The sequence below is a fragment of the Homalodisca vitripennis genome, chromosome 1 (genome assembly GCF_021130785.1).
Source record: "Homalodisca vitripennis isolate AUS2020 chromosome 1, UT_GWSS_2.1, whole genome shotgun sequence".
Classification (NCBI taxonomy): Eukaryota; Metazoa; Arthropoda; class Insecta; order Hemiptera; family Cicadellidae; genus Homalodisca; species Homalodisca vitripennis.
In genome coordinates this window covers 38,884,976-38,910,387 of record NC_060207.1, presented here as the reverse complement: position 1 = coordinate 38,910,387, position 25,412 = coordinate 38,884,976, and the positions used below count along the sequence as shown (strand labels likewise).

At 33.6% G+C, this 25,412-nt stretch overlaps 1 protein-coding gene across 1 annotated transcript; it reads right to left on the bottom strand.

Moving 5' to 3' along the window:
- On the bottom strand, positions 1-25,202 carry LOC124360029 (BTB/POZ domain-containing protein 2-like). The gene is made up of 6 exons (XM_046813280.1): positions 24,923-25,202; positions 14,389-14,519; positions 13,847-14,051; positions 10,994-11,159; positions 5,323-5,690; positions 1-1,604 (listed from the first exon to the last, which is right to left on the bottom strand). Exons 1-6 carry the CDS (start codon positions 25,034-25,036, stop codon positions 1,257-1,259), a joined length of 1,332 nt encoding a protein of 443 aa, XP_046669236.1. The 5' UTR covers positions 25,037-25,202; the 3' UTR covers positions 1-1,256.
- Between the last annotated feature and the right edge of the window lie 210 nt (positions 25,203-25,412).

The window sequence follows — 25,412 nt, the reverse complement described above, 5'->3', positions numbered from 1 at the left end:
TAAAAATAATTGATTTTATTGCATAGCTTGTAACACGTTGATCATGAAACATGAGTACCATGGTCATTAAAAAAAAACATACACAGTTTTAATACACTGAAATTCATGTTAATATGATTTAAAATAAATTGTATTAATATTAAAAAACATAAAGATTAAAAACATTAGATACAAAAATAAATTATTTCTAATACAAAATGTAAAATAAATTTAAAGAAAACTCTACATAAATGGTAATACTATCTGATAAATATTTTCAATAAATGTTTAATTACTAACAATATCTACTACATTATATAAGGACTAAGCACAGCCTGCTTCACACTATTAACAAATATCTGTCATTCATGGTACGCATGATTTAATAAAACAGGCAAAAAACCTAAAAGTGGAAGTGTTAAACTTGTAAATATATTTATAGACTACTCACTTATGAAAAAAGTAGGCTTTAAATGAGAAGGACATTAGAAACCTCTCATTCTCAAGTGAATACTTGAGAAAGTTGTGCAACTTTCTGCTAGACGTATCATAACGAGCCTTATGAGACTTTGCAATACGATCAACAACACAGCCAAAACAACATTTTTGGTTTGAGCACTCCCAACTTCAAACAAAACAGACTACTTTGCTGTTTGACCACAGGCAAACATGCAGTTCAATTTATGAGCATCCAACCACATATACGTAATTTTATGAATCGAGCTCTAAATATGCTTTCAAGTCATACATCCTAAAATATCTAACTTATCATATATCAAGTTATGTTATCCATTGTATATTTGTTAAGATTAATTGGGTATTAAGTTTGTAACTTTTTCCTTGTACTTTATGAATTTATAAAACTTATTTATATAATTTATAAAATACATATTTCTCTTTGTTTACTAATCCTTTTAGTTAATCTAGCACATATTAATCTTATTAAATTCTTATCGGCCTTTTTGTTGTTATTATGGTTATTTTAATTACATTTATAGCCTGAGTAAGTAAATTAAATTAACTTTTGTTTCGATCTACTTATGTAATATTTCGTATCATCCTTGTACACTGAACATTAATTTATAAAATAGTATGTTGGAAAATGTACATATATAACTGATTAGTTAGCGATAATATAGTGTAAATAGACCATTTTTGATAGGAGCTGGTGGAGACGATTACAAGTAGACATAACAGAACAGACAAAACATAGACCAAGGAATGTGATATTTACATGACAGATATTTGTCTAACATTACATGACTAATCTCGCTGGACTATTGTTGGTCTTCAGGTTTGTCACAGAACAGAAACTCTGTGATGGGAGAGAACTCTTCGTACAGTTCCACCCTGATGTTGTTAAGGGTGTAGACGCTGCATGCATCACGCGTGAACTGGTAGTCACCGTTCTTGTCGAATTGGACGATGATCCAATACTTCTTGCCTACCTCAATGAGCACTGGCTTGTAGAAGAGCACAGTGAAGGTACTATTGTAGGGTGTGTCTTGCACATACTTGGCACCAGAAAACTTGACCGCCCAGTCCTTTTTGAGCACCATTGTCACATTTTCCTTATAGGTCAGTGAGCATTCGGTGCCGTTAGTTGATGCTCGTTGAGAGGCAATCTGGACAAGCAACATGTTTCAGTTGAAAATTTTCCAAGTCATTGTAAGTATCTACTAGTTTGCAGTTCAGACTTCTCTCTTAAAACGGATTCTTACATTATACACAATTGCTTAGATTGTGTAATTTTTATTTTTTATATACCAGATTAGGGCAAACACAACATGAAATGATTAAAAGATAAATGAAAACAGATTAATCGATTTGTATTACTGGTAAAAGATAAATGAAAACAGATTAATCGATTAGTATTACTGGTAAAAGAATGATTCTGGAGTTATTTTTAACCTGTTGGATCCCGTAGCCGCACAGTTGCGACTGAGGCAAGTGTGCAGTCGTGGCCCGTTGCCGCACTGTTGCGGCCGCGCGCAGAGCGTTTTATTTTTGCGTTTTCTTCAACTCAATTCGCTAAATTAAATGACGTTCAATATACCGGGTTACTCGGGAGAACACTGGCTTTCTCGTGAGGTATATTTTGTTTCGCGCTACGATACTTGGCAGCCTGTTTTTACTCTAAACGTCGAGGCGTTTCAGCCGGTTGCTGTTGTTTGTACACAATAATTATGGCTTCGCGTAAGCATGAGTTGTTTGATCAAGATATTAATGAATTATTGGGCAGTGAGTTTAGTGAACTATCTGATAGTGACGACGAAAGTGATGTGGATATTTTCAGTCGTGTAAGAAGTGGTGATTTTATTTTTAGTGAACTAGTTCGTGATGCAGACTTCAACCACGATTTAGGTTATCTCGATGAACCAGTACCAGGACCATCAGGTGATACTGTTTATTCTAATAATCGTCCAAATAAGCCTACTTTGGATAGTGTTGACTTGGTAATAAACGAGGTAGTTCAAAATTATAATCCCAGAAATGACTTTACTGGTAATGAAGGAACTGAATGTAGGCCTAACCCCAAACGTAGAAAGCTACCTCCAATTACCTATCCCTATGAATGATACCAACTTTATTCCGCACATATTTCCATTTGACAGCTCAAAATCTGGAATAAATGCTGATTCTGGAATAAGTAAGGAATCTACAAACCTAGATTTTTTCCTAGTTTGTTTATCCTAGTCTTATTGATTTATAAAAAATAAACTTACACTTGGAATCAAAATATATATATATATATATATATATATATATATATATATATATATATATAAATTTAAATATGTATATTTGAATTTAGAAATATCAATAATATGAAATAAATATACATAAAAATAAAACTTATGAGTATATGATTATGCAGATGCAAAAAATAACTATAATGCAAAGTAGTAACCAAGTGCCAGAAAAAACCCGGGCCAGCAGATGCCCCTGTGCTGCCATAACCCGGGACTCAACAGGTTAATGCACTATTGTACTTGTTGACATGATAGTAAATGTGAATGTCAAGTTCAGCTTCATTTCTCCTTCCGCTTAGTGCAGTGTCTGACATCTGAAGTTGGCACAGACTTGACTCCTGGAACCACGTCCATCTGAAGAGATAAAAAAAAAACAGTGACAAAGAAGCTCAAAACGAACTTTTTGCATCTTTTCAACATCAGAAACACCCAGACTACAAAATCAAGTGTAATTTAGATAAAGACATGTTCTCATTGTCCCACCAGGTTCACAATAATTGAGACAATAAAAACACCTATTCATATATATTACATTTGATTTTGTGGCCTAGATGTGTCTCTTATGTTGAAATAATAAAAAAAGAGTTCATTTTGAGCGTCTTCGTTACTGACTTTTTTGGATCTCTTCAGACTTACATGACTAACAGATTTCAGAACCCAAGCCTTTGGCAGTGCCAGATTTCAGATATTGCACTAAGCGGAATATGAACTGGAAATATGTATTTATATATAAATATATTATTTATAAAGGAGGCGGTAAAATGATCTAATGGTTTTCATCTCCATACAATGTGACAGTAAGTGGTGGGAATAGGTGTGTTCTAGAGCCCATACGTGGACATTTTTAGTAACCACAGAGTGGTGGTCAGCTGAGCACCTCGTGATTGTTGTTGAGGGATTTTTTTACAGTGGCGATTCTTGCGTTGCTGTTTAGCGCCAATTCCATAGACGTTTTGACGTGGATTCAAGACAATTTGAAAACAAATAACATCGACTCAAGCTGGCTTTATCAGGCATACTGTACATACGCTCCTTATCAGCTGGGGTTGTGGCAACAATAGGCTTGCCATTAGTAGTACATTAATCATTCTTGTTTAGGGAAATCCCATATCTTGTCTTTACCGACAAGTTCTTTTGGACATACGTAACAGTTTTGTGACTAATATTTTAAAATGTAAAAAATATTTTAAACGTTTTGTGAACAACATAGTTTTTACTGGTGAAGCAAGTTCTATTTATGTTAAATGGAAATGTCAATCGGCATAACAGTAGATATTGGGCCGATACAAACCCTCACTGGATGATAGAGGCCCACACCCAGCATCCCTAAAAGGTGAATGTGTGGGCTGGTATTGTAGGACAAAATATTATTAATTTATTATTTATGAAAATTTGAATGGAGAAATTTACAACGAAATGTTGGTTAATAGAATTATCCCTGCTATCATGAATGTAGAAGGATTCAACTAGGATTCTGTTTGTAGGAAAATGTTAAAAGGTTTCCTCCTAGACCGTTTTTGAATATGGCGAATGTGGAAAAAATTGTTTTTCGTATGCTGTGAGGTTTTTGGCATTCAATCACTTTTTATCTAACATACGGAATGACAATCAAGCTTATTCAACAAGCTGAAATTTGTAACTTTAAACTGTTGCCATATTGGCTAGGGTGAGCCTTTTTAGGTTGGGTTTGCAGCATTCTCCTAACACGCATACGAACAAAAACAAACTTGATTTCTAATGTCTAGTCTTGAATCTTGATGTCTGTAATTAGTACTTGAGATTTTTGAGGTTATGTTATGGTCAGATTTATTTGGAATGACAGACATTCCTAAAAGATTAAGTATAACCAATTTAAGTATCTAATAGAACAGGATTCATTTCAATGAGGTTTAAACATTGGTGTTTAAAAAACAAAAAGTGATACACATTTTATAACATTGGTTCTTACGCATACATGTCTAAGCTGTCGCTTTATTGTAATTGAGTTGTTATGCAAGTCTAGAAACTTTTATGTCGCCTCCAGGAGGCATTTGGACTCAAACTGACCTGTGTCTCAATTTTCCTTGTGGGATATTATTTTGTTTGTTATGTTTTCTGTTACATTTTTGGCTGGTTTTCATTGTGAGGATATATTACAAAGTTATATATTTCATGAAGGAAATTGCTAACTTAAATTATAGACCAGTTGTTTAAAATATATAATGCTAGGCCATAACTTTTTAACAAAGTATTCAATTTTTTCACAGATTCGCAGCAATTTGAAGACTTTCTAGACACTGTCTTTGATGGAAACATCAGCGAGATTGATACCTCTGGTGGATCGGGACACTGATCCTATCTTTGTCCCACATAAAGAGCCAATTGAAAACAAGGACTCTGAAAGTGACGAAGACATGGTCCAACCAGAAAATTCCCAATTGATTGGCTGGGTTGAATACAGACAAGACCAAAATGGGCTTTGCGGATAACTGCGAGTTTATTATATCCATTTTTATGTACCCTCTATTGAGTATTGATACTAATTTTGAAAAGTGGCATACTCAAGATCCAAATTTATAAGAGTATTTGATAATCAAACTTTAACTCTTACCTTAACCCCTTTGAGCCTGATGTTTCTAGAAACTGTAAGGCCCTTCCGTGGAAAGGGATTGACCCATCGGGTGACAGGGTACACAATGGTATCTGACACCTCCCTTACCAGACTCCACTCCAACGGTGGGACAGGCACTACTGTATCAGGCTGCATCACCTCCCTTGGACCTTTGCTCGTATTGATCCGTTCAGGTATCTCTATCACTCCTGGCTTGGTAATATTCATTGCAATGGCCAGTTTCTCCTCTGAAGTCAAAAGTGGAGACAATGCTGGCCCTCCCGTGAACTCCTCAGCAGTCATCATAAGAAACCTGATCTTACTGAGAGCTTCAGTTACCGATGTCGACAGGGACTCGACACTTACACCTACAGAACAAATGGGTTTCAGAGATCACCTTAAACATTTCTATTTATTTATACACAAATTAAAATATGGAGTAAGTTATTAAATTACACTTCAATAATTGTCAAGTCCTACACAACTTCTCAGATGAAAAAAAAGTTATAAACAGATAAAATTTACCCACTTGTATTTACAATAACATTTTTGAATTTTGTATAGTTTATAATTATTAATATACTTACATTTAGCAAGTAAGTTATAGATTTAATTTGAATTAAACATTTGAAATATACAAAACTAAACTCTTAGAATATTATTAAATACATATTATTATTTAAATACAGAACCCACCAAAATGTAAAATTGTACTAACATTTATAGTTCTTAGGCTTCATACAGCTGTCTTGTTTTTTTTCCAATAAGAAATATTTTATTTGTTTGTTGTTCACTTAGGCTAAGAAGCTGAGAAGACCTCTCATTGAACCTAATCCTAAAATGACCTTTGTACTGCTTCCAGAGTCACAGAATATTAAGGAAGGGTATAGTTGGGAGTAGTGGTAACCTCTATTGAGACCCCATGTTCGCCCACCATGAGAAGAGATAGCAGGCACTATCTCTGTTATATTATCTAAGGCTGGCTCTGTTCCTGTTCATGATTAGGCTTGCAGGAACCTTTCACAATTAGGGAGTCCCACCCACTCTCAACAGTCATCATACACAGCAAACTAGATGTATAAATAAACCACTTTGCCCCAATATCTCGACATTTGCGGTTGGTAATAAGCTGTTCCTGGGCATACATTAGGTTTCCCAGATGCGACACATCAGTTTTTGCTGTAACCTCATGAGGCAAAATATTTTGTTCAAAAACAGATTATTATACAAATGTATATGACACAAATACTAGTATAGCAATCAATAGTGATGATTTATTGTTCTTAAGATATTGATATTAGGGAAATATTATACAATATATATTAGTAGTTTGCCAACAAACTATCCAAATATAATTATAATTAATAGTTCATATTGAAAATTCAAACATAAACTTATTCTTTCCTTGATATGTCAGAGATTTGGTGACATCGTAAAATTACCGCTAGTACACCATCACAAAAAAATATAAATTTACTAAGTACATAAACAAATATTTCGTCAAAGAAGAAATAAAGTTTTTATAGCTTTCATTAGACAAACAATGCCGCAGTTCACACGGTTTTATATGACTTAACACAAAACAGGCTTATATGAAGACTTCTTTCGGCTCTCAGACAGTAAAATTTAATCTCAGATATCAATTTAACAAAGATCATTGCAGTATGGATTAAACTAAACATAGCGATTTCTTTATTTCTATCATTTTAAGGCAGTAGTTGTCAAGATGTATTTTAGAATTATGTGCGTATAAAACAAAGTTATTGAATGTTAAAATTAAATATAATTAATTGCCTAGTTTCACAATAAAATTAAGGGAAATTTGTAGACCCTATAGTGTCCATTCAGCAATGTTCAGTTACACTTAGAGAAAAAACCGTAGGTTCAATGATTTAAAACTTTTTACACTATTTTTATACCTTTAGAGCAATGACAACTTATTTGTAAGTAAATACAATAATTGAAATTTCCAACCCTTATACCCAAACACAGTTAGTTACCATTGTAGGGTTTACATCTATGCACAACAGCAAAGATATTCAGACTGGTAGTGTAAGAGGTTAAGTAAAAAAAAAGTGTACCTGAGTGCCAAGAAAAGTGATTTTTCAGTAGGCCCAAAAACTGGAAAAACTGGCTACACTAAAACATCTAGCACCATACTCATCTGCTGTTACTCCTTCTTTGTTTTCTCTTTTCTTTTGGCATTTATTTTTTGTTCTTTGAACATTCTAAATCAATCTAAGATCCTATTTTTGTTGATTTATTTTAGACCAAATACACAATTACCTCCAGCAGGATTACACTCACAAGGTAAAATGTCTTCTAGATTTGCACTAATAACAGTAGCCATCTGTACAGTAGTATCTATTTCCTTTAAACTTGTTCTTGCCAATATTTTAAAATCCACGCATTATTCCACAGCTAAGTCACACAAACAAAAGGCACTAATCAAGTTTGAGGTAAACATAAAACATAACCAAACTTGTCAAAACAATAATACCATATCCTTTGTAAGCAATTGTGATGAAGCAGAAAGCAGTAACACATAGTAGAGTTTATAATTTAGACACTAGGCAATATTTATTATTCATAATCTTTGAGACCCATTTTAATCTTTGGTTGACAGATTGTTTTTATTGCAACATGTTAAAAATTGTATCAGAACAATTTAATCAATAATTTTGAATACTCCAGAGAGCAAAGGGATTTATCTTGGGTTAGATCTCCTTTTTGGAACTTTGAATAAACATTTGCCGATTTCAATTTTGAAGGAAAAACACCTTGTGTAAATGATTTGTTGATTATAGCTGTCAGTGGGCATACTATATCTTCAAGGCATGCTTTTATCAGTTAGGAGGAGATATCATCAAAGCCAGCTGCAGTTTTTTGGTTTAAGTGTCATTATAGTTGTTTTCACTACATTTTGAGTTGTCAGCCAAAGAATGAAGATATGTATTTTCTGCCTGGGGAGGGGGGGGGGAGTGGCTGTATAACAGGAACACTATCATAGACACTTGACCTAGTGTATCACTGGCGATATTGACTAAAAATTTATTTAGTTGTTCTGCTACTATCACAGGATCTGATGTCAATGTACCATTCATTAGTTTTGAGTTCTATAGTTTCATTTGTATATTTATTTTTTCACCTTCTTTATTTATTATACGCCACATTGCTCTTCTTTTGTCATCAGCATTATTAATTAATTCAGATGCCAGATGTTTTCTTTGCACCTTGAGGTAAAGGTCATAAGTTCCCTTTCTTTCTATTGCAGTAGTTTTGGTTTCATTTGTGCCAGCCAGTAGGTATTCTTCTTATGCTTTTCGCTACTCTCTTGGTCATATTTAATCAGTTGTCTTCTTTTTCTCCTCATGCAAGTGTGAGTATAAGGATATGCTAAATCCATGTTATAAGTCAAAATTTCCATAACATTGTCATAGGATTCTTCTACTGATCTGAAACTAAATACGTCACTGCATTTTTCTTTTTTCATTACGTTATTGGTGGTGCTAGGTTTCTGTCTGAGAGATGTCTGCTATATATAGTTTGAGGAGATAATTGTTTTTAAAGTTTGTTATTATCACTAATTGTTCTGTTTGGTCAGAAATGAAGGAGTTGATTACGGAGACATTTGGTTCACAAGGAAGCTGTTTGGAGCAAACCATATCTATGGAAGTTGCACTGTGTGGAGTGATACATGTAGGTGTTAATTGTAGTCTTGAGCGACTTAGAGAGTATCTTCAGTTTTTTGTTTTTTCAATTGATCTCAAACTGATGTCACCCATAATAACAGTTGGGCCATTCCATGTAGGTATAGGTAGAGTGCCCAGGATGCTTGATAAGCTGTCAATGGCTTCGTCAAAGTTATTACGAGGGTCGTCCAGAAAGTAAAGAACGATTGCGCATCACGGGCGGCGCAGTTCCCCCACCACCGCGGTAGATAGCTTGTTCGTTAGCCACACCTTCTGCCTCAGTGTGAGCTGAGTAGCGGTACCGTGAGGTCACGTTTGCGTCTCCTGTGAAAGTTTAAAATGGCGGCGTTAATTGAAAATCCCGCCAAGTGTGAACTGCGTAGTGTGATACGGTTTCTGAATGCACAGAATGTTCGACCTATTGAAATTTATAGGCAAATTAAGGCAGTTTACGGTGACAATGCGATGAACGAGTCATCAGTGAGAAAATGGTGCATTCAATTTAAGGAAGGTCGAACTAATGTGCACGACGAGGAATGAAGTGGAAGGCCGTCACTCGTTACTGACGGCCACCGAAAAGGCCTAATCCATGTGGAGTTCATACCGAGAGGCGAAACAATCAACTCAGAGGCCTACATCGAGACCTTGCATCGGCTTCGCCGCGCTATTCAGAACAAACGACGCGGAATGCTGTCGTCGAAAGTGGTGCTGATCCACGACAATGCTCGGCTTCATTGCAGTGCACGAACCAAAGCAGAACTCAATTCTTTCAAATTGCAAATCTTCGGACACCCTCCGTATAGTCCAGATCTGGCTCCGAGTGACTATCACTTGTTTCCAAAGTTGAAAGTGTTTTTTAGGCGGAAAAAACTTTTTGGGTGACGAAGACCTCAAAAAAGGAGTAAAAACGTGGCTTCATTCCTTGGCGGCAGAACAGTATAACGTCGGTATAGAAAAACTGGTGCCACGCTACAACAAGTGCCTTGACAGTTCCGGCGATTTTGTATAAAAATAGAGTAAGTTTATAAGTATTTATAAATAAATTTTCATGCTCTTATCTTTTGTTTTTATTGACTTATAACAAAACGTTCTTTACTTTCTGGACGACCCTCGTATTTAGTTTGTAAATTCCAATAATGAAGAAAGATGTTTTTTGTGATGTCAATTTTATTATAGAAAATTTATAAACCAGCTCTAGACTATGTTTTCATTCAAACTAGCTGCAATTTTTTTAATCTCATCTTTTACAAAAATTGCAATGCCTTCCTTTTGGTGGTCCAATAGACAGATGTTTGCAATTAGTGAATAGCCCTCTAAGGAGTTGTTTTCAAGTTTGTCTTTGGAAGGTCGTGTTCTGTTATGATTAATATATCGGGATTTATAGTGTCAACAAGGTGGCTCATAATGTCTATTTTGTTAGAGAGAGACAGTCAAAATTTTGATGGAAGATTTTTAATTATGCAGTTCTCCCTGTCAAGATAGTTTCAGCAGTTTGGTTGTTATATTCAGCTCTAAAAAAAACAGTGTGCCTTGGCTTAAGGTGTAGAGGTTCCTCAATATGAGACAAGGGACAGGGAAACCTATCCAACAATGTAGACCCGCTGATTCCAAGTGTCTACCATCTCAGATGGATGTCAGACTGACAAAAAGGCTCCCTTGAGGACTAAAAACTATTGACAATATAATAATTTTAAAACTCAAAACATCCTTTGGTGTCCAGAGCATTTTATTCAGTTGATGTGTTCTTGCTCGCTGGGATGATCCACTTAACTGTAAGCAAAGAGATTTGAACTAAAACAGAATGTTTTAAGGGAGAATTATGTGTGGCATAGCTTTATAGACTTACTGTACAACAAACATTGATGGAAATGCAATTGAATATTGTTATTTAAATCAATAAAATATTCTTAGTCTTATTCTTATTGCTAGGGTTTGGTGTCAATAAACAGATCATGCAAGAAAAAAAAACAAAACTTCACCTAATCGTCCAGCTTCAGCGTCAGTCCACTCCTTCAAACCTTGAAACAGTTCGAGTTCAGAGTCAAGTTCAAGTTTAGGTTGTTCAAAAATTGTTAGTACAGTTGAAAATTCTGACTCAAGGAAACCAGTACTTTTTAACACTCCCTGAGTGTCATTTTGGAATACCTGTACGGAACATGACAATTAATTATAAATAGTTGTAACTATATTTGTTTGTTTGATTTCTTATGTTTTCAACAGCAAGTTAAACAGAGATTTTAAGGTCTGGTGACTTGAAGAGCTAAAAAATAAGCAAAGCTAAGAATCCCGAAATAAGTTTCATTCATTATTAATTTAAATATGTTCTCATACAATCAAGGTCTTCCCTTTCAAACTACATAAAAAATTGCTAGTGCAAATCAAATCTTAAATATTTTGGCGAGCCATATTCTGACATTTTTTTATTGAAGATGGTTCTCCACAATGAGGCCGAATTATATCAAGATTTTGAACTGTGCAAGCAATTTTACATCACGGTTTGAACCAGTAAACGGTATATTGGTCGCATAAGCTTACGAAGCAATAATATTCTATGCTTAAAAATTGATAATTATCCACATAAGACTGATTTGAAGTACTAAATAATAACTTAGAATGATAAATAATAAGATTAGAATGATAAATAATAATATAAGAATAAATAAGAACTAAGGACTGTGAAATTAAATTTTACAATAATCAATGAATTATTCCTTGAACAAATGAACATACATCAAAAGGACTTAAAAAACTATGACACTTGTTTGTAGGACTATGTTTATCAACTGCAGTCAAACTTTATCACTTACAATCTCCCAAAGTGTTTGGTACCAAGTAACTACTTGTATAATTATATAAAAAGTACTATGAATAGTTGGACACCTTTTCACTACAGCCTATGATTAAAATGATTTATTCAGCCGATCTACAAATTGTAATATGCTATGTCTAGTGAAAACAACATTCAACTACAAAACTTAGTTGCGTGCAATAATTAGAGTCCGTGCACCAATAAATGTCTATCAGGTCATGTACTAAAAATATAAATAAAACTAAGCATTTATGCAGGTCTTAAAATTAAACACTAACCAACATTAAAAAAAATTACTACATGTAAGAAAATAAAGTTTTGACTAATAGTAGTTAAAAACAGTGTGCAGTTCATGTCCATGCAGTAATTAATTAATTAATTAATATATAACCAATATATAACAGGCCCTGCACTAATACAAATATAAATATAACTAGGCATAAATGTGAATATTAAAACTAAAATTAGTCATACATTTTGTGGAAGACTACATCTAAGAATACAAAACAGTCATGATATAACTAAGAACCATTATTTAATCAGGGCTCATTAATTCAAGTACATATATCAATCTAAAGAGTATTGGGTCATGCAATATACAGTGATAATAAATAACACTAAACACATGCAGAAATTAAAAACAAATTAATTTAAATAGCCAAACAGAAGGGAATGGTTAGATTCAAAATATTCAGTTAGGCTGTAGAAAGGGATATCTGACAACCAGGATTTTAGGACAGGCCCAAACTTCTGTACCGGGAGCTGTCTAACTGTAAGGGGTATGGAGTTGAACATTTTAGTGGATATAATAGGGAAGCAATTTGAGATCTTGTGTAACCTAGATCTATTTACATGGACATCAAGGCATTTCCTGGTTTCATACCTATGTACACCTGCATTAGTGATGTAGTCATGTTCTTTATGCTTAATTGCTAAAAGACATTGGTATATAAAAATACAGGGTGTACATAAAGTCCTACAAAGGTATAATATTTTCTGAACGATAACAGATAAATCAACAAGATTTGGTACATCAACACTACACCTAAAAATCTACTTTTTGAAGGAACTATCAGTTTTCTGTGATATCGTGGGGACTTCCCGCAAGGAGTCAGATAGAAATCTTAAATAGGAGCATAGGTCAATATGCACATCATTTTAAAGGGCTTATCTAGCAGAGTTTAATGCCGCAAACCGCACTCAAAAAGATTGATCCAGTACAAAATGGCGGCTGTTTAATAACTACACTATCAATAATGTTCTTATGTGCTGACTGACTAATTAACTTTTGCACATCCTGAAAATCTTCGATAACCATTCTTTACTTTCAATTATTGGACAGATGATTGATTTTCCCTTGGCTGGCAGATCAATCTAAATAACAGAACAACTTTTTGGATACATTTCAGCTTTCGCCTAGACTAAATTGTCTCCCCCTGGCCTACAACATGTTTCAATTGGCAGGATGCTTCTATCATTACCAATGACTTCATTGTTGGATTCCTTTCCATACGAATCTTGAAGAGATATCTTTGCTAATGACTATGTTTACTGATACTGTATTCATTTCAGTAAAAAATTATGTATGCTTGTATGTATGTGTCTTTACAATTTCATTCCCAAGGGCTTCGGCAATTACAATTTTAATAAGATTAGAATCACTCCTTTCAAATTTAAATGCCCTGGAACTAGTTTTTCCTGATAAAAGTAAATGTAATTGTAAGGTAAAATTTTCAGCATTTTTATCTCGAAAAGTGTCCATTAAATTTTTAGAAGGTTCCTGACCTGAAGATTTCTAAGGAAAATATTCTGACCTTTACATGAATATTTAACAGCATATCTTCCATTAATTACTTACGGGTGTGGTTAAATATTGACCAAAATTACTACTTTAAATATCTACAAAGCCTCGTGGAGTGATAAAAACCATTTTATTTTCTCTGTTCTGGAACTTTAGCTTAAAGAGCTGGAACAAACATTTATATTGGTTAACCTTGAAATAAATGTTTTAAAAATGAATTACCTTCAAACATGTATCCTTGATTTCAGAGTTATCATGGAATAAGGCAAACTCAAAGAGTTCACAAGCAGAGTTTGCAGCGATGTTACCAAGAAGGTACTTTATACAGTACTCTTCCAGGTAGGGAAGGAGATACTTGGTGGCAGCAGTGTACACGGCACAAGCATGTGCACAAGATTCAAACTCCACTTGATCCGTGTAAATATACCTGTGTTCATATAATAAAAAGACAATTTTTACAACTTTTTTCTTTCATAAACATTTTAAATGAGGTGAAGTATAGTTAATGTCATCTTAATGTTTCGGTAAAGCTAAAAACTTATTGGAGATGGGATTTGTTATAATATTATTCACATTAAGACAAATACAAGAGCAACAAAGTTCATTCTTTCTTAAGGTGACAATATTCGCTTATATTTTAAAAGTTAAATTTTATAAATTATTTTCCTTTATTTCAGTAAAGAAACCAGATATAGATAAGTTTCTACTACTATGTGTAATATTCTTTATAATAGCAATGGAGGTAAAAACAGAATAATACTCACTGTAACATTCCTTTGAATGCATCAGGTTCAATGTCTTTGATTTCAACAGATTCTCTTTCTGCCATCTCACCAAAAAACATTGCATAAAATACAGGACTGGACATAGCCAGAAATAATTTGTGACTTGGGATCTGAAAGTAATAAATGATTATTCATACTTTTATAGATACATAAAATGCAATTTCCAGACTGAACAATTTGGTAATGAAGTAATGGTAATACAATTTGAAAGAGGGAAATTATAACTTTTATCACAGGAGTGCCTTTGCTGTGATGATGCTATCAGGTGTTAGGAACAAAAGAGATACATAATCAATAGTTCTTGAGCTGAAACTTACTGAACTCTGGTGCAGAACTTACATTGAGATATCAGTCTCTGAATTGAACGCCAATGTTCAATAATGCTCTAATAACAGATAATATTACAGATATGTTAATAAACAACATTTAAAGGCTTACATGCATTAAGTTATTTATTTCATCAAATTTAATTCCTATGTATCAAAGAACATAAATAAAACACAAGAAATGTGGAGTTATAGTATAGTTATGAGTTCATCTAGAATAAGCCAACGATAATAAAAAGCCCTTTTGTAGCGTTTTTAAAGCTACATTGGTTTATTTTTTTAATTAAAACTTAAATTAAATACACATTTTGGGAAAGAAATATTGGGATTTAATTTTAAATTAGATTGTGAGAAGTTAGGATAAAAACGAATATGTAATCCTTTGGCAAGTTAGTGCTGGTAATTTTAAATTATTAGGAAGGCGGTTCACTGCCTTGAATTGATCAGAACTTGTCTTGTTCTGCAATTACGTTAGATCTGAGAAGGCTATTGTTCTTGAGTTGGATACGGCTGGGCCAATGAAAGAACGCCGCGGATGTCCATCAGAATTTGGGGGGAGGGGAACTATAAAACTGTCAGCTCATAACTTTCGCCCTTCTTTTGGCGCTGAATTAAGTTGATTACAGTGCGCCGTGTTTCTAAATTTTTTCCACGAGGGATTTTGAGGTAAGCACCAAATTTATTGTACGTTATATTGAAATATTCTTCCAGATCTGATATTAAATTAATTTTGTTGTCTTTTTTATATTTTAAATTCATAGAAACTACAGAGCAATCTGAATAATTGATTCTCGATGAACAATAGAGCACAATAGAATCATACACGTTACATTTGGTTCAAACTTGCAAGAAAAGTGTATTAAAATTGAATTTTGTGAATAACTTTAATTGAGATTTGGAAATTTAGTAATTTATTAATATTTAATTGGAACTGTTTTATTGTGAATTATTAATTGGAAATTAATTGAACATTAATTATTGCTTGAGAGAGTTGTATCTGATTTGTAAAGACTTGAAAGTTAAGGTACAACTAGTGGAAAGAGAAGTTTGATTTTTTTATTTTGAATTTTGAGTGAACTAAGATGTGAACATTTTTATTTTAGTTATTTCCAAGTGGTATTTGATTTTTATTTGAAAACTGTATTATTTTATTTCAGAAGCGAGCTCAGTTCTTTGTAGTTGGTCAGTAAATACAGACATATTGTGATCTGTATTCTTTAGTTTAGTTTTAATAATTAGTGTTAAGTGTTTTTAGGTGCATGTTTTAGAGTTGTTGTGATTCGACAACCAACACACAATCACTTAAGCTTATGATTTTTTGTTTTAACCTAGATTATAGATGTTAGGTTAGTTATTCACCTGAGGAAGAGATCATATTACAGATCTCAAAACACAGTGTTAATGATGTTTGTATCACTGAATGATGACAAATGTCTGGGAAAAACCTGTTTTCTTTAAATAACCATCAATTGAACAAATTTTAATAAAATATTTCCAGATATCTATATGTGTGTTAAAAAGAATGGAATGTTTTTTCTGATTATGGTATGTAGGTAAAAGGCAAATCACTATTCAAAATGGTGATGAGCCGTTACTGAGCATTCCTCTCCATTTGTTTTGAATTGCCGGCCTCAGTTTTCTTAAGGTTTCGCAATACTTTGCAACATTAATGGTTTCACCTCTTGGGAAAAAATCAATCAGCAAAACACCTTCCCGATCCCAAAAGACAGTGCAAATAATTTTTTGTGCTGACATTGTCGTCTTGAATTGTTATTTCTTCGGAGATTGCGTGTGTTGCCACTCCATTGACTGCTGTTTGGATTCCGGTGTGACATGACTAACCCAAGTTTCATTACCTGTCACATTTTTTTTTTTTTAAATCTGCACCATGTGAGAAAAGTCAAAGCAATTCCAAGTCTCTTGGTTTTGTGTACATCAATGAGCATTTTTTGAACCCATCAGGAACACAGCTTGCAATAACCTAAGCGGTCCGTAACAATTCTGTACAAATGAGTGCGTGAAATTTGTTGGAAATCGTTCAGGGAAAACTGAAAACACAATGTAGAACAACTAAAATGGTGTGACGATAGCCAGTGAACAAGAACGACTAGTGTAGTGTGCATACGCGGATCACCGATTGCAGCGCTACAGCGGCAGTAGAATGAAACAGTACTTACTTTCTGAACACGCATCGTATTTAATGAAATTTATTCTGCTGTTATGTTTTATCAGTTAAAAAATATATGTTAGTATTGACTAATAAAATAATATAGCCCATGTATATTTGTCTATAAGTAAATAGGAACAGACAATATTTATTTATTAAAAATAATGAATTAATTGTTTTGTGGCTATTAATTTACAATTTATTTGTTGTTTCTAATTTTAATTTTCCGTATGTTATATATTTTAAAAGAAACTGTCAGCTTACCAGATAATAATTATTGTTCAAAATGAAGAAGAAGAAGAAGAAGAAGAAACAGTGCTTTATTTGTACAATAAAACAAAAACAAAATATTACCCTCAATAATCTTAATAGGAACTAGCTTTAGCTCACTAAAACAAATAAGTATTATTTATCCTAAGTAAGGAACAAAAATTTGCACTAAATACAATGGTCATTTCGACCGTCTGTCTGGTTGGCACTTCTGTACACTTCTTATAACTACAATTAATACAAAAAAAATGTAAATTAACCAAAACTATAGATATTTTAAGTTTGGCGATTCAAAATAAGGTTCAAAAATATCGGAAAAAAGAAAAGGAAAAAGTATTATTTCACGCGCGCGCGCGCCCCACACACACACACACACACACACACACACACACACACACACACAATAATATAAATATTTGTTTTTATTTTATTTTGGGATCCTTACAACTGTCATATAAAAGTTTTTCATCTATATTTCAATATTTAAAAATTAAATTCATACACTAAATCCCACCGCATTTTCCACGCATCTCTCATATATTTTCCAAATTGAAGCCAATCCTTTCCATTAAGGTAGTCAAAAAAATTGTTTTTCGCTTAGCACGTTACTCCCCAAACCATTTTCTCCGAATCGTTGCCAGAATAGGACAAATACTCACAAAGTGAAAAGACCGTCTCATACTCATTCCGGTTACACAAAGAACATACGTGATTTTTATCAGGAATCCAAGGTTTGTAATTTAAATCAACCAGGCCTGCCCGCGCCTTAATTGCCCAAGACATAATATTCATATCATAACAATCTTTCAGGAATGTCTTATCTCCAAGGTCAAGTTTTATTGTTAGATAATGTGGATGATAGACAGACGTACAAGCACGGCCTGTACGTTCCACTCGCCAGCCTGTTCGCATCGCCTCAACCACCCTAGACAATTGGCCCACCAACTCAACGCTGTTGTCAACATTAAAAAATTTACCTCGATTCCACACTTACTTCCTAAGCTCTTCCACTCCCTGAACCAGAAAATTTTTTTTAATACAATCTCCTTTGCTAATATGTAAGGTAAACGATTTGGCGTCATGCTCCAGATTCTTCCGAGATAATTTAGATTTAATTGAAGGGTAAAGTAATATAATTTTTCCACGCCAGTTTTGACAAAAAGTGTGTAATTTGGTGTGTTAAAGGGGAGTCTAAAAAAGTTTTTTCAAAAACATTCTTTGAACTCCCTCAATTGCGTCAAATTCTCTGTATCCCCATACTTGGGCTCCGTAGCACAAAACTGACCTGACAACAGCATTAAAAAGTGTGAATTTTGCTAACAGAGACACCTTCTTATCTTTTAAAAGACATTCCCCAAACTGAATTTATATTAATTTTGAAACCCTTGCTTTTTCTTTAAAATGTTGTTTCCACGATAACTGTGATGTAAATATGAGCCCCAAGTATTTGTATTCATTTACAACCTCAAATCTCCCTGTCCCTTGGTACCGCCACCTCTCACATATTTTACTCCGTTTTCCCGCCTTTTTTGAACACCATTATTTTTGATTTATTTAAAATTTACATTTAGATTCCAATTTTTACAGTAATTTTCTAAATTATTAATCATACATTGCAAGCTTGTTGCTGTAGTGCGAGTAGAATTATATCATCCGCGTGTAAAGCAACATATTCACCCTGGTTTTCCCGAAAATACATCCTCCACCCAGCAAATCCGGTAAATCGTTAATAAATAAAAGAAAATAATAAGGGACTCATTATACAGCCCTGCCTTAAACCCATTTCAGTTTTAAAAGCAGGCGTCACCCCCTCTTTACACCAAACACCAGCCGAAAGTTCCGTTTGTACATTCCTCTGAGTATTTTTAGCATGTGAGTCGACAACCCAAGGACACGGACAGCTTATACAATAGAGAATCAATAAGAATTGTGTCGAATGCAGAGGAAAAATCAACATAAAAAACAGTATAATTTGCAATTTTCTTTTGCCAATAATTGTAAGTTTACCATACAAGTTAAATTTAAAAATGTTATCTATAGTAGAATAGCCTTTCCTAAAGCCTGCTTGGAATTCCGTCAAGATATTTCTCTCATTTACCCATTTTTCTAACCTGTTTAAAATTATGCTACAAAATATTTTACATACACTATCTATAAATGATAATCCCCTGTAGTTCTCTACTACATTGATTTCGCCCTTTTTGTATATTGGAAAAATAACAGATTTTTTAAAGCTGTCCGGTATTTGGCCATTTAAGTATATTTTATTGTAAACAGTAAGTAATTTTTCAAGTAGTGAATGTGGAGCGTATTTAAAAAAACTCGTAGGGGACTCCTGTCGTAACCGGGAGCCTTATCGTCCCTCAGCTTACGCAGTACTTCCCTGACTTCAACTATATCAAGTTCCTTATCTAGGGTTTCATTCATAATTAGTGGTTCTGCGTAGCAGAGATATAATTTGATAATAAAGGGGGATTTCGCAGGCTCTTGAAATGTGCAACCCACTGGCTCACTGAAATATTTTCCCACCACTCTCCCGCGTTTTGTTTCTTAAAACTATTTATCGCCTCCCAAAACCCCTTTGAATTCGAAATATTATTCATATTTAAAATAATACTCTCATAATGTTGTATTTTTTTATACTGGCACAATGTTTTATACGATTTCCGTTCTCCAATGTAATTTAATCGAACCTGATGCGAATTAGTTTTTTCTAAATAAATTTAATAACCTAAAACACCTTCTTTCTAGAACTGTAACACTCGAAGTCATACCACGGCTGTTTGAAAGTTGGCCGCATCTTTCGTGTATCATCGCGGTGCTTTTGATTGTTTATTGAAATCTTAATGCAATCAAATTATATTATTAACATTTACCTGATTGTTGTCGCATATGACTAAATTTAACGCAGACTGACCCACTGCCGTACAATAAAGGTCTTTATTCCTTTCTTCCCATTTTAATTTGGGTAGTAATGGCAACAACTTATTCTTATTATTTCTGTTTTTCAATTTTTTCACCTTCTTTCATTTTTAATAAAATTTTAATTGGCAGATGATCCGAACCGGGGTGACAGACAACCTCAAAGTCCCGAATTAAGTGTAAACTGTGGCCAGTCATAAGAGCTAGGTCTATCACAGAAACTGCCCATTGGTCCCTACGAATGTGTAATTACCATTCTTATCACTTTCAGATCTTCCATTCAAAACTATCATACCAAAGTCTCCCATTAGCTCTAACAGTTTCTTGCCTTTACTGTTGATTACAGAATCCCTTGAATCTCTCAAAATCTGATAAATTATTATTTAAAATTTCAATGACACCCTCAAATGTAAGTTGTTCTTTAGCAATACGCCCATTTTAAATCGCCTACAAGCAAAAGGTTCCTTAAAATATTTGTTTCCAAAAACTTTCTTAATCTAAGAAATTCCATATCCCACTTATTATAATTTAAATATACAGGTAATATAAATAAATCTATATTTTTTGGATCGACATGTATCAAAGAGAAGTTGTCCAAGTATATCAAATTAAGTACATTGAAATAAGGAGATGCTAAATTAATTAAAGTGATTGATCCACCTATGTTGCACCCCAAATTGAGCTTGCTACTAGCAAAATTAAAATGAACTTTTGTATTGGGAAAATCTATTTAAAAATAAACTGTTGATCATTCTCATCTATAAATGTTTCAAATAAAAAGCTAACATCAAATTCATAAACAAATTCTAGAAATAAAGTATCATTTACCTTATTTTTAAGCCCACAAACATTGTAACTCATAATTCTTAAGTCCCTTGATATAATGGTTTGAGAATATATTGGAGGGTTGGCTTTCTGATCTTCAGCCACTCCCCGTTCACCTGCGCGAAAGTCCGTGTCGCGACCCTGGCATCCCCGCAGACTCCATGTTGGTAGCAAGGTTTCTGCCCTTGCAGCCTCCACACTCTTGTCTTGCACTTTCTTCTGTCTATCATCCTCCCTAGCAAAGCCTCGAAAGGAAATCTGTGAGATCGTGGTGATTATGTCCCTCAGCCGCTCAGCTCCATCTCGAGCACCTGCTGCTACCAGCTTACCGTCCTCCCAGGTAAATCGCCATCCTTCTATCATGAGACGGTCGTTCACAAGGGGCATTCGACGTCTACCCGCTACCCTCTCTATCTCACGCCTTACCGCCATTAGCTTCCACCTCTTCTCCCGTGTAACTATAGGATAATCACGATATACTGCATAACCTGTACCTTTCAGCCTGGCTAATCGTGACATTATGTAGTCTATGTCTGCATCTGAGGGTAAATGCGCAATTACCAGTCCATTACTGCCTAAGGCATGAGCCCTGTTTACCCATAAAGAGTTGGTTGTACCAAAAATTTCACTACAAAAATTCTTGACCAAGAGTCTAAAGTCTGTATTGCCACTGCTATTCCACTTAAGCCCTTTAAATACTAAGGTTATTCCTCCTTCCTCTTGCTTCCATATCCACTAGTTTATTCTGAATTATTTTATTTTCCTCAATTATTTGGCATAACTTTACCTTCATCTCCTTATTTTCACTTTCTAGCACAAACTAACCCTACTTGTAACTACACCTAAGTCCTCTTTGGTTACAAGGTTTGCGAGGGGTTTTTTGTCAAGCATAGCCTCTAAACCACTCATTAGTTTGTCCTAAAGACATTTCTCCTACCTTTTCACCGTCCATGTTGAGGTTATCACTCGCACTTATTGGTGAAGAATTCGACCTTTGACGTTTCTTCTGATTCGACACAGGCGTGAAAAATTTATAAATCGTATTTTCACTCATTTAGTAAATATTTGCATTATTTATAAAAACTGTATAGAGTAAACCGACTGACTGGAAAATACGCGTGCCACATATTGTTCAAAATGAATTTATTTGTCAATGGAAAATCCCATATTTACAATCTTGATGGCTATAAATTGTAAACATTCATTATAACTAAAAATATCAATACATGTGAAAACAGTAACAACTAGCAATAATAAAAATAATGTGGTTACTTTCAAATAGGATTCAGGCTCGATTGCGTTTTACAAGCTGCAGGCAAGCAGCATGCGCTAGCTTGTCAAAACACACTAGAACAGAGTCTCAATTTCACTTTCAAACACAGTGAGCACATACAACAAGTTACCTTTGCGTCTATTGTATATGAGTATTTATTTATAATAGAGAAAGAAAAACATGGGTTCACCCCTTAGTTAGTGTTAGTCTGTTAAAAGGAGCATTTGTGTCACATCTTCAAGATCTTTGAGGAAAAGAAAGAAGATTTTTAACTATTTCAGAATGAGAATTTCATTACTTGAATAACTTAGGAGGTAAACTCTAACTCTATGACGGCATCAATAGTGAAGACATAAGGTGCAGACTGACAATACCTTCCATTGAAACAATGTGTCAATGTTGATGGTATGTATTCGCTGATTGACTAGCACAGACTGGACAGTGGAATAAAATCAAGCCGCTGGCATATAGTGGAAAAAAGTGGGGAAAAAGTGGAAGCCTTCAACAGGAAGCTCAGTCCACGCCACTTGCAAATCGCATAATCCAAAGTTTCACCCTGCCTAAGAGCCAAATGCCATTTCCGAGAGCTAAATGGCCTTCTTCTTCTATGGGGTGGCCTACTGCCATAAACAGCCTACTCAAGATTCAATCAGGTTACAGTTCCATATCGGGCAACCAAATGGAAAATTGAACTAAATCAATCGATATATGGCCAAACAAAAAAAACTATTAATTTATTTATTTAACTATTTTCTATTTAACTATTTTAATTTTTTATTTAATACCAATTTAGTGCTACTAAATGTATTGTTTATATCTGATTCTATCAACAACTTTTTTTGAATAAAAATATTAAGAGAAGAAAGGTTAGTTAAGTATAGGCTACTTAACATAAATAATAGACAGGCTAAATTAAACAGATTTAAATTTCTGTTTTATTCAAGAGAAAAAATTCCTCACTGGTTTAAGGGGAAAATTGATCTTTTCCTAATCTATGGGGCTATTCAGCTAGCTAATCTGCCAAATTATCATAAATATGTCTGAGTAGTTTTTTGTTGCTATTTATTCATATCAATTGAATATTTTCACAAAAGCAATAATTAGTGAAGTTATTATTTTCAACAACCATTTTATGTAGTTTGCTGAATTTGACATATAAATATGAAATTAAATGAGTTAACTCTTAACAAGGGTAATGCTTACATTAGCCATGTGAGCTATAACAATCTAAAACCACTTTTATAAATTTCTTAAAATAGCGTTTTCATTTTCAGAAAGAATTTTTACGTGGCTGTGATCCATATATTGCACAATAATTGGTAATATGTTTGAAATTTAAGTTATATCTCAAATAGTCCATCAAATATGGAACTGAGAGGAATAGGAGTTTCAAGGTGAGGGATAACAACCTAAGGAGTGGGTAAACATTGATGGAGGGTTTATCGGGATAACAATGTTCACACAAGAAAAGTACAAAATTACTGTTGTTTTAGACAGGATTAGTATGGTTAGATGAGTTTGTATTAATTAGTTAACATTAGAAATTAGACATTTGGAATTTGATATTTTACTGATCGGTACTATCTCGAGGGATGTTTTTCATCCGTCGCCCTCAGCGCAGGTGGAGGTTTTACTGTTAGCCAGTTCAACTACTAACTACGGCCTTTTACAATATTAAAAAAGTTTCAGTGTTTCCAAAATTTAAGTGTTATATATTGTTTTTTAATCAAATTTTTAAGTAATTTCCTTTTGAAAAATAATATTGTGGTAGGTACTTACGTATTAACGCCACCGCAGTAAAAAAGTTATGGTTATCAAGTGCAGACAATCTAAACCTAAAATTTTGTTGATAATACATAAAATAAACACTTTGTTTACCATCAAAACACTTTAGAACTCCAAAATATTTTATTTAAAAGCAAATTATTAACTAGGATTTGGATAGAAAATAGACAGATAAAGAATACAAGATAGATTCAAAACTGTCTTTATTTTCTTTCAACGGATGCTGTCGCCATATGAACTCTGATAAATAAGATTCCAAACGACGTTCCTTTATTGGTGCATTGGTAGAAATATTGCTGTGGTGGCATTAATATGTTATGACTATATAAACTACAGAATAATACAACATCAAAATGTCAAATCGAATAATGTTGTACTTATTTTGTCATCGTAGGTATAGTTCAGCTATATTTTTTTATCTACAAAACTAATAAAGGTACTTTGGTATTATCCGGGAGCCATTATCTTTTAAACAGTTTCACTGTAGTAAATATTTGCTGCGGTGGCGTTAATATGTAAGTACCAATACTGTGAAGTGGGTAAATTAAACAATCACCCTATAATAAGGTATAGTAATATAAAATCAGCATTAATTTTTAGTAGATAGGCTATAAATAATCAGATTAATATTACCATTTAATAGATAGGCTATCAATAAGTTTATTTTGATATACTACTTCATAGTTTTTGTGATCCGAAATGGAACTGCAGTTACCAACCACCCTACCTAACGGCTTACCATGCTTAAAAAAATTGTTTAGTCCTTTCCTCATTTTTATTAAATTAACATTGCTATCCTAGTCACTTTGCACTTTCTATTGACAACATCAACAACAACAAATGTGAATTGTGTCTTGAAAAGTAGTACCACAATATTATACTTGGATAAAAACTGTTTGAGAAATAATATATAAGTTAGCATGTAGTATTAATTTTTAAGCTCACCTTAACCTTTTCAGTACCTACAAGGAATTCACAATCACACAAGTCTTGAGAAACAAATAACATTTCAGCTCTTTCTCTAATAGTTGACTTCTTTGTTTGCCAGTCTTCATCCATTGTAGTGCACTTCAAAGTTTATAAGTGCAATAAGAAGATAAATTATAATTTATTTAAGAATATGCATACGTTAAACACTAGAAGTTTAAACATCTTAAATTGACATTTACTCAGTATTAGTAGCAGTCGACACTCGACCGACAGTCATTCGTCACAGTCAACAGTATAATGGTTCTTGTGTTTATACAGACTATAAACCCTACATTATTTTTTGTAGAGAGATTCATAGATTAGGAACTGTGGTCTAAGTCAATATTCTATTCTTTTTTTTTCCTCTTTTTTAAGCCTCAGCTTTAAGCTATGACGGCTTCATTGAACACTGGTTTATTATTTTTTTTATTTATTATTATCATCTTTCAAAGTACACTATACATGT

Excerpts from the sequence above, each read along its gene's own strand:
- LOC124360029 (XM_046813280.1), bottom strand. The coding sequence starts at position 25,036 with ATGGATGAAGACTGGCAAACAAAGAAGTCAACTATTAGAGAAAGAGCT. Across the intron at positions 11,160-13,846 it reads TCAAGGATACATGTTTGAAG|GTATTCCAAAATGACACTCA; the intron begins GTAATTCATTTT and ends TGTTCCGTACAG. Across the intron at positions 5,691-10,993 it reads CGCTGAAGCTGGACGATTAG|GTGTAAGTGTCGAGTCCCTG; the intron begins GTGAAGTTTTGT and ends TTTGTTCTGTAG.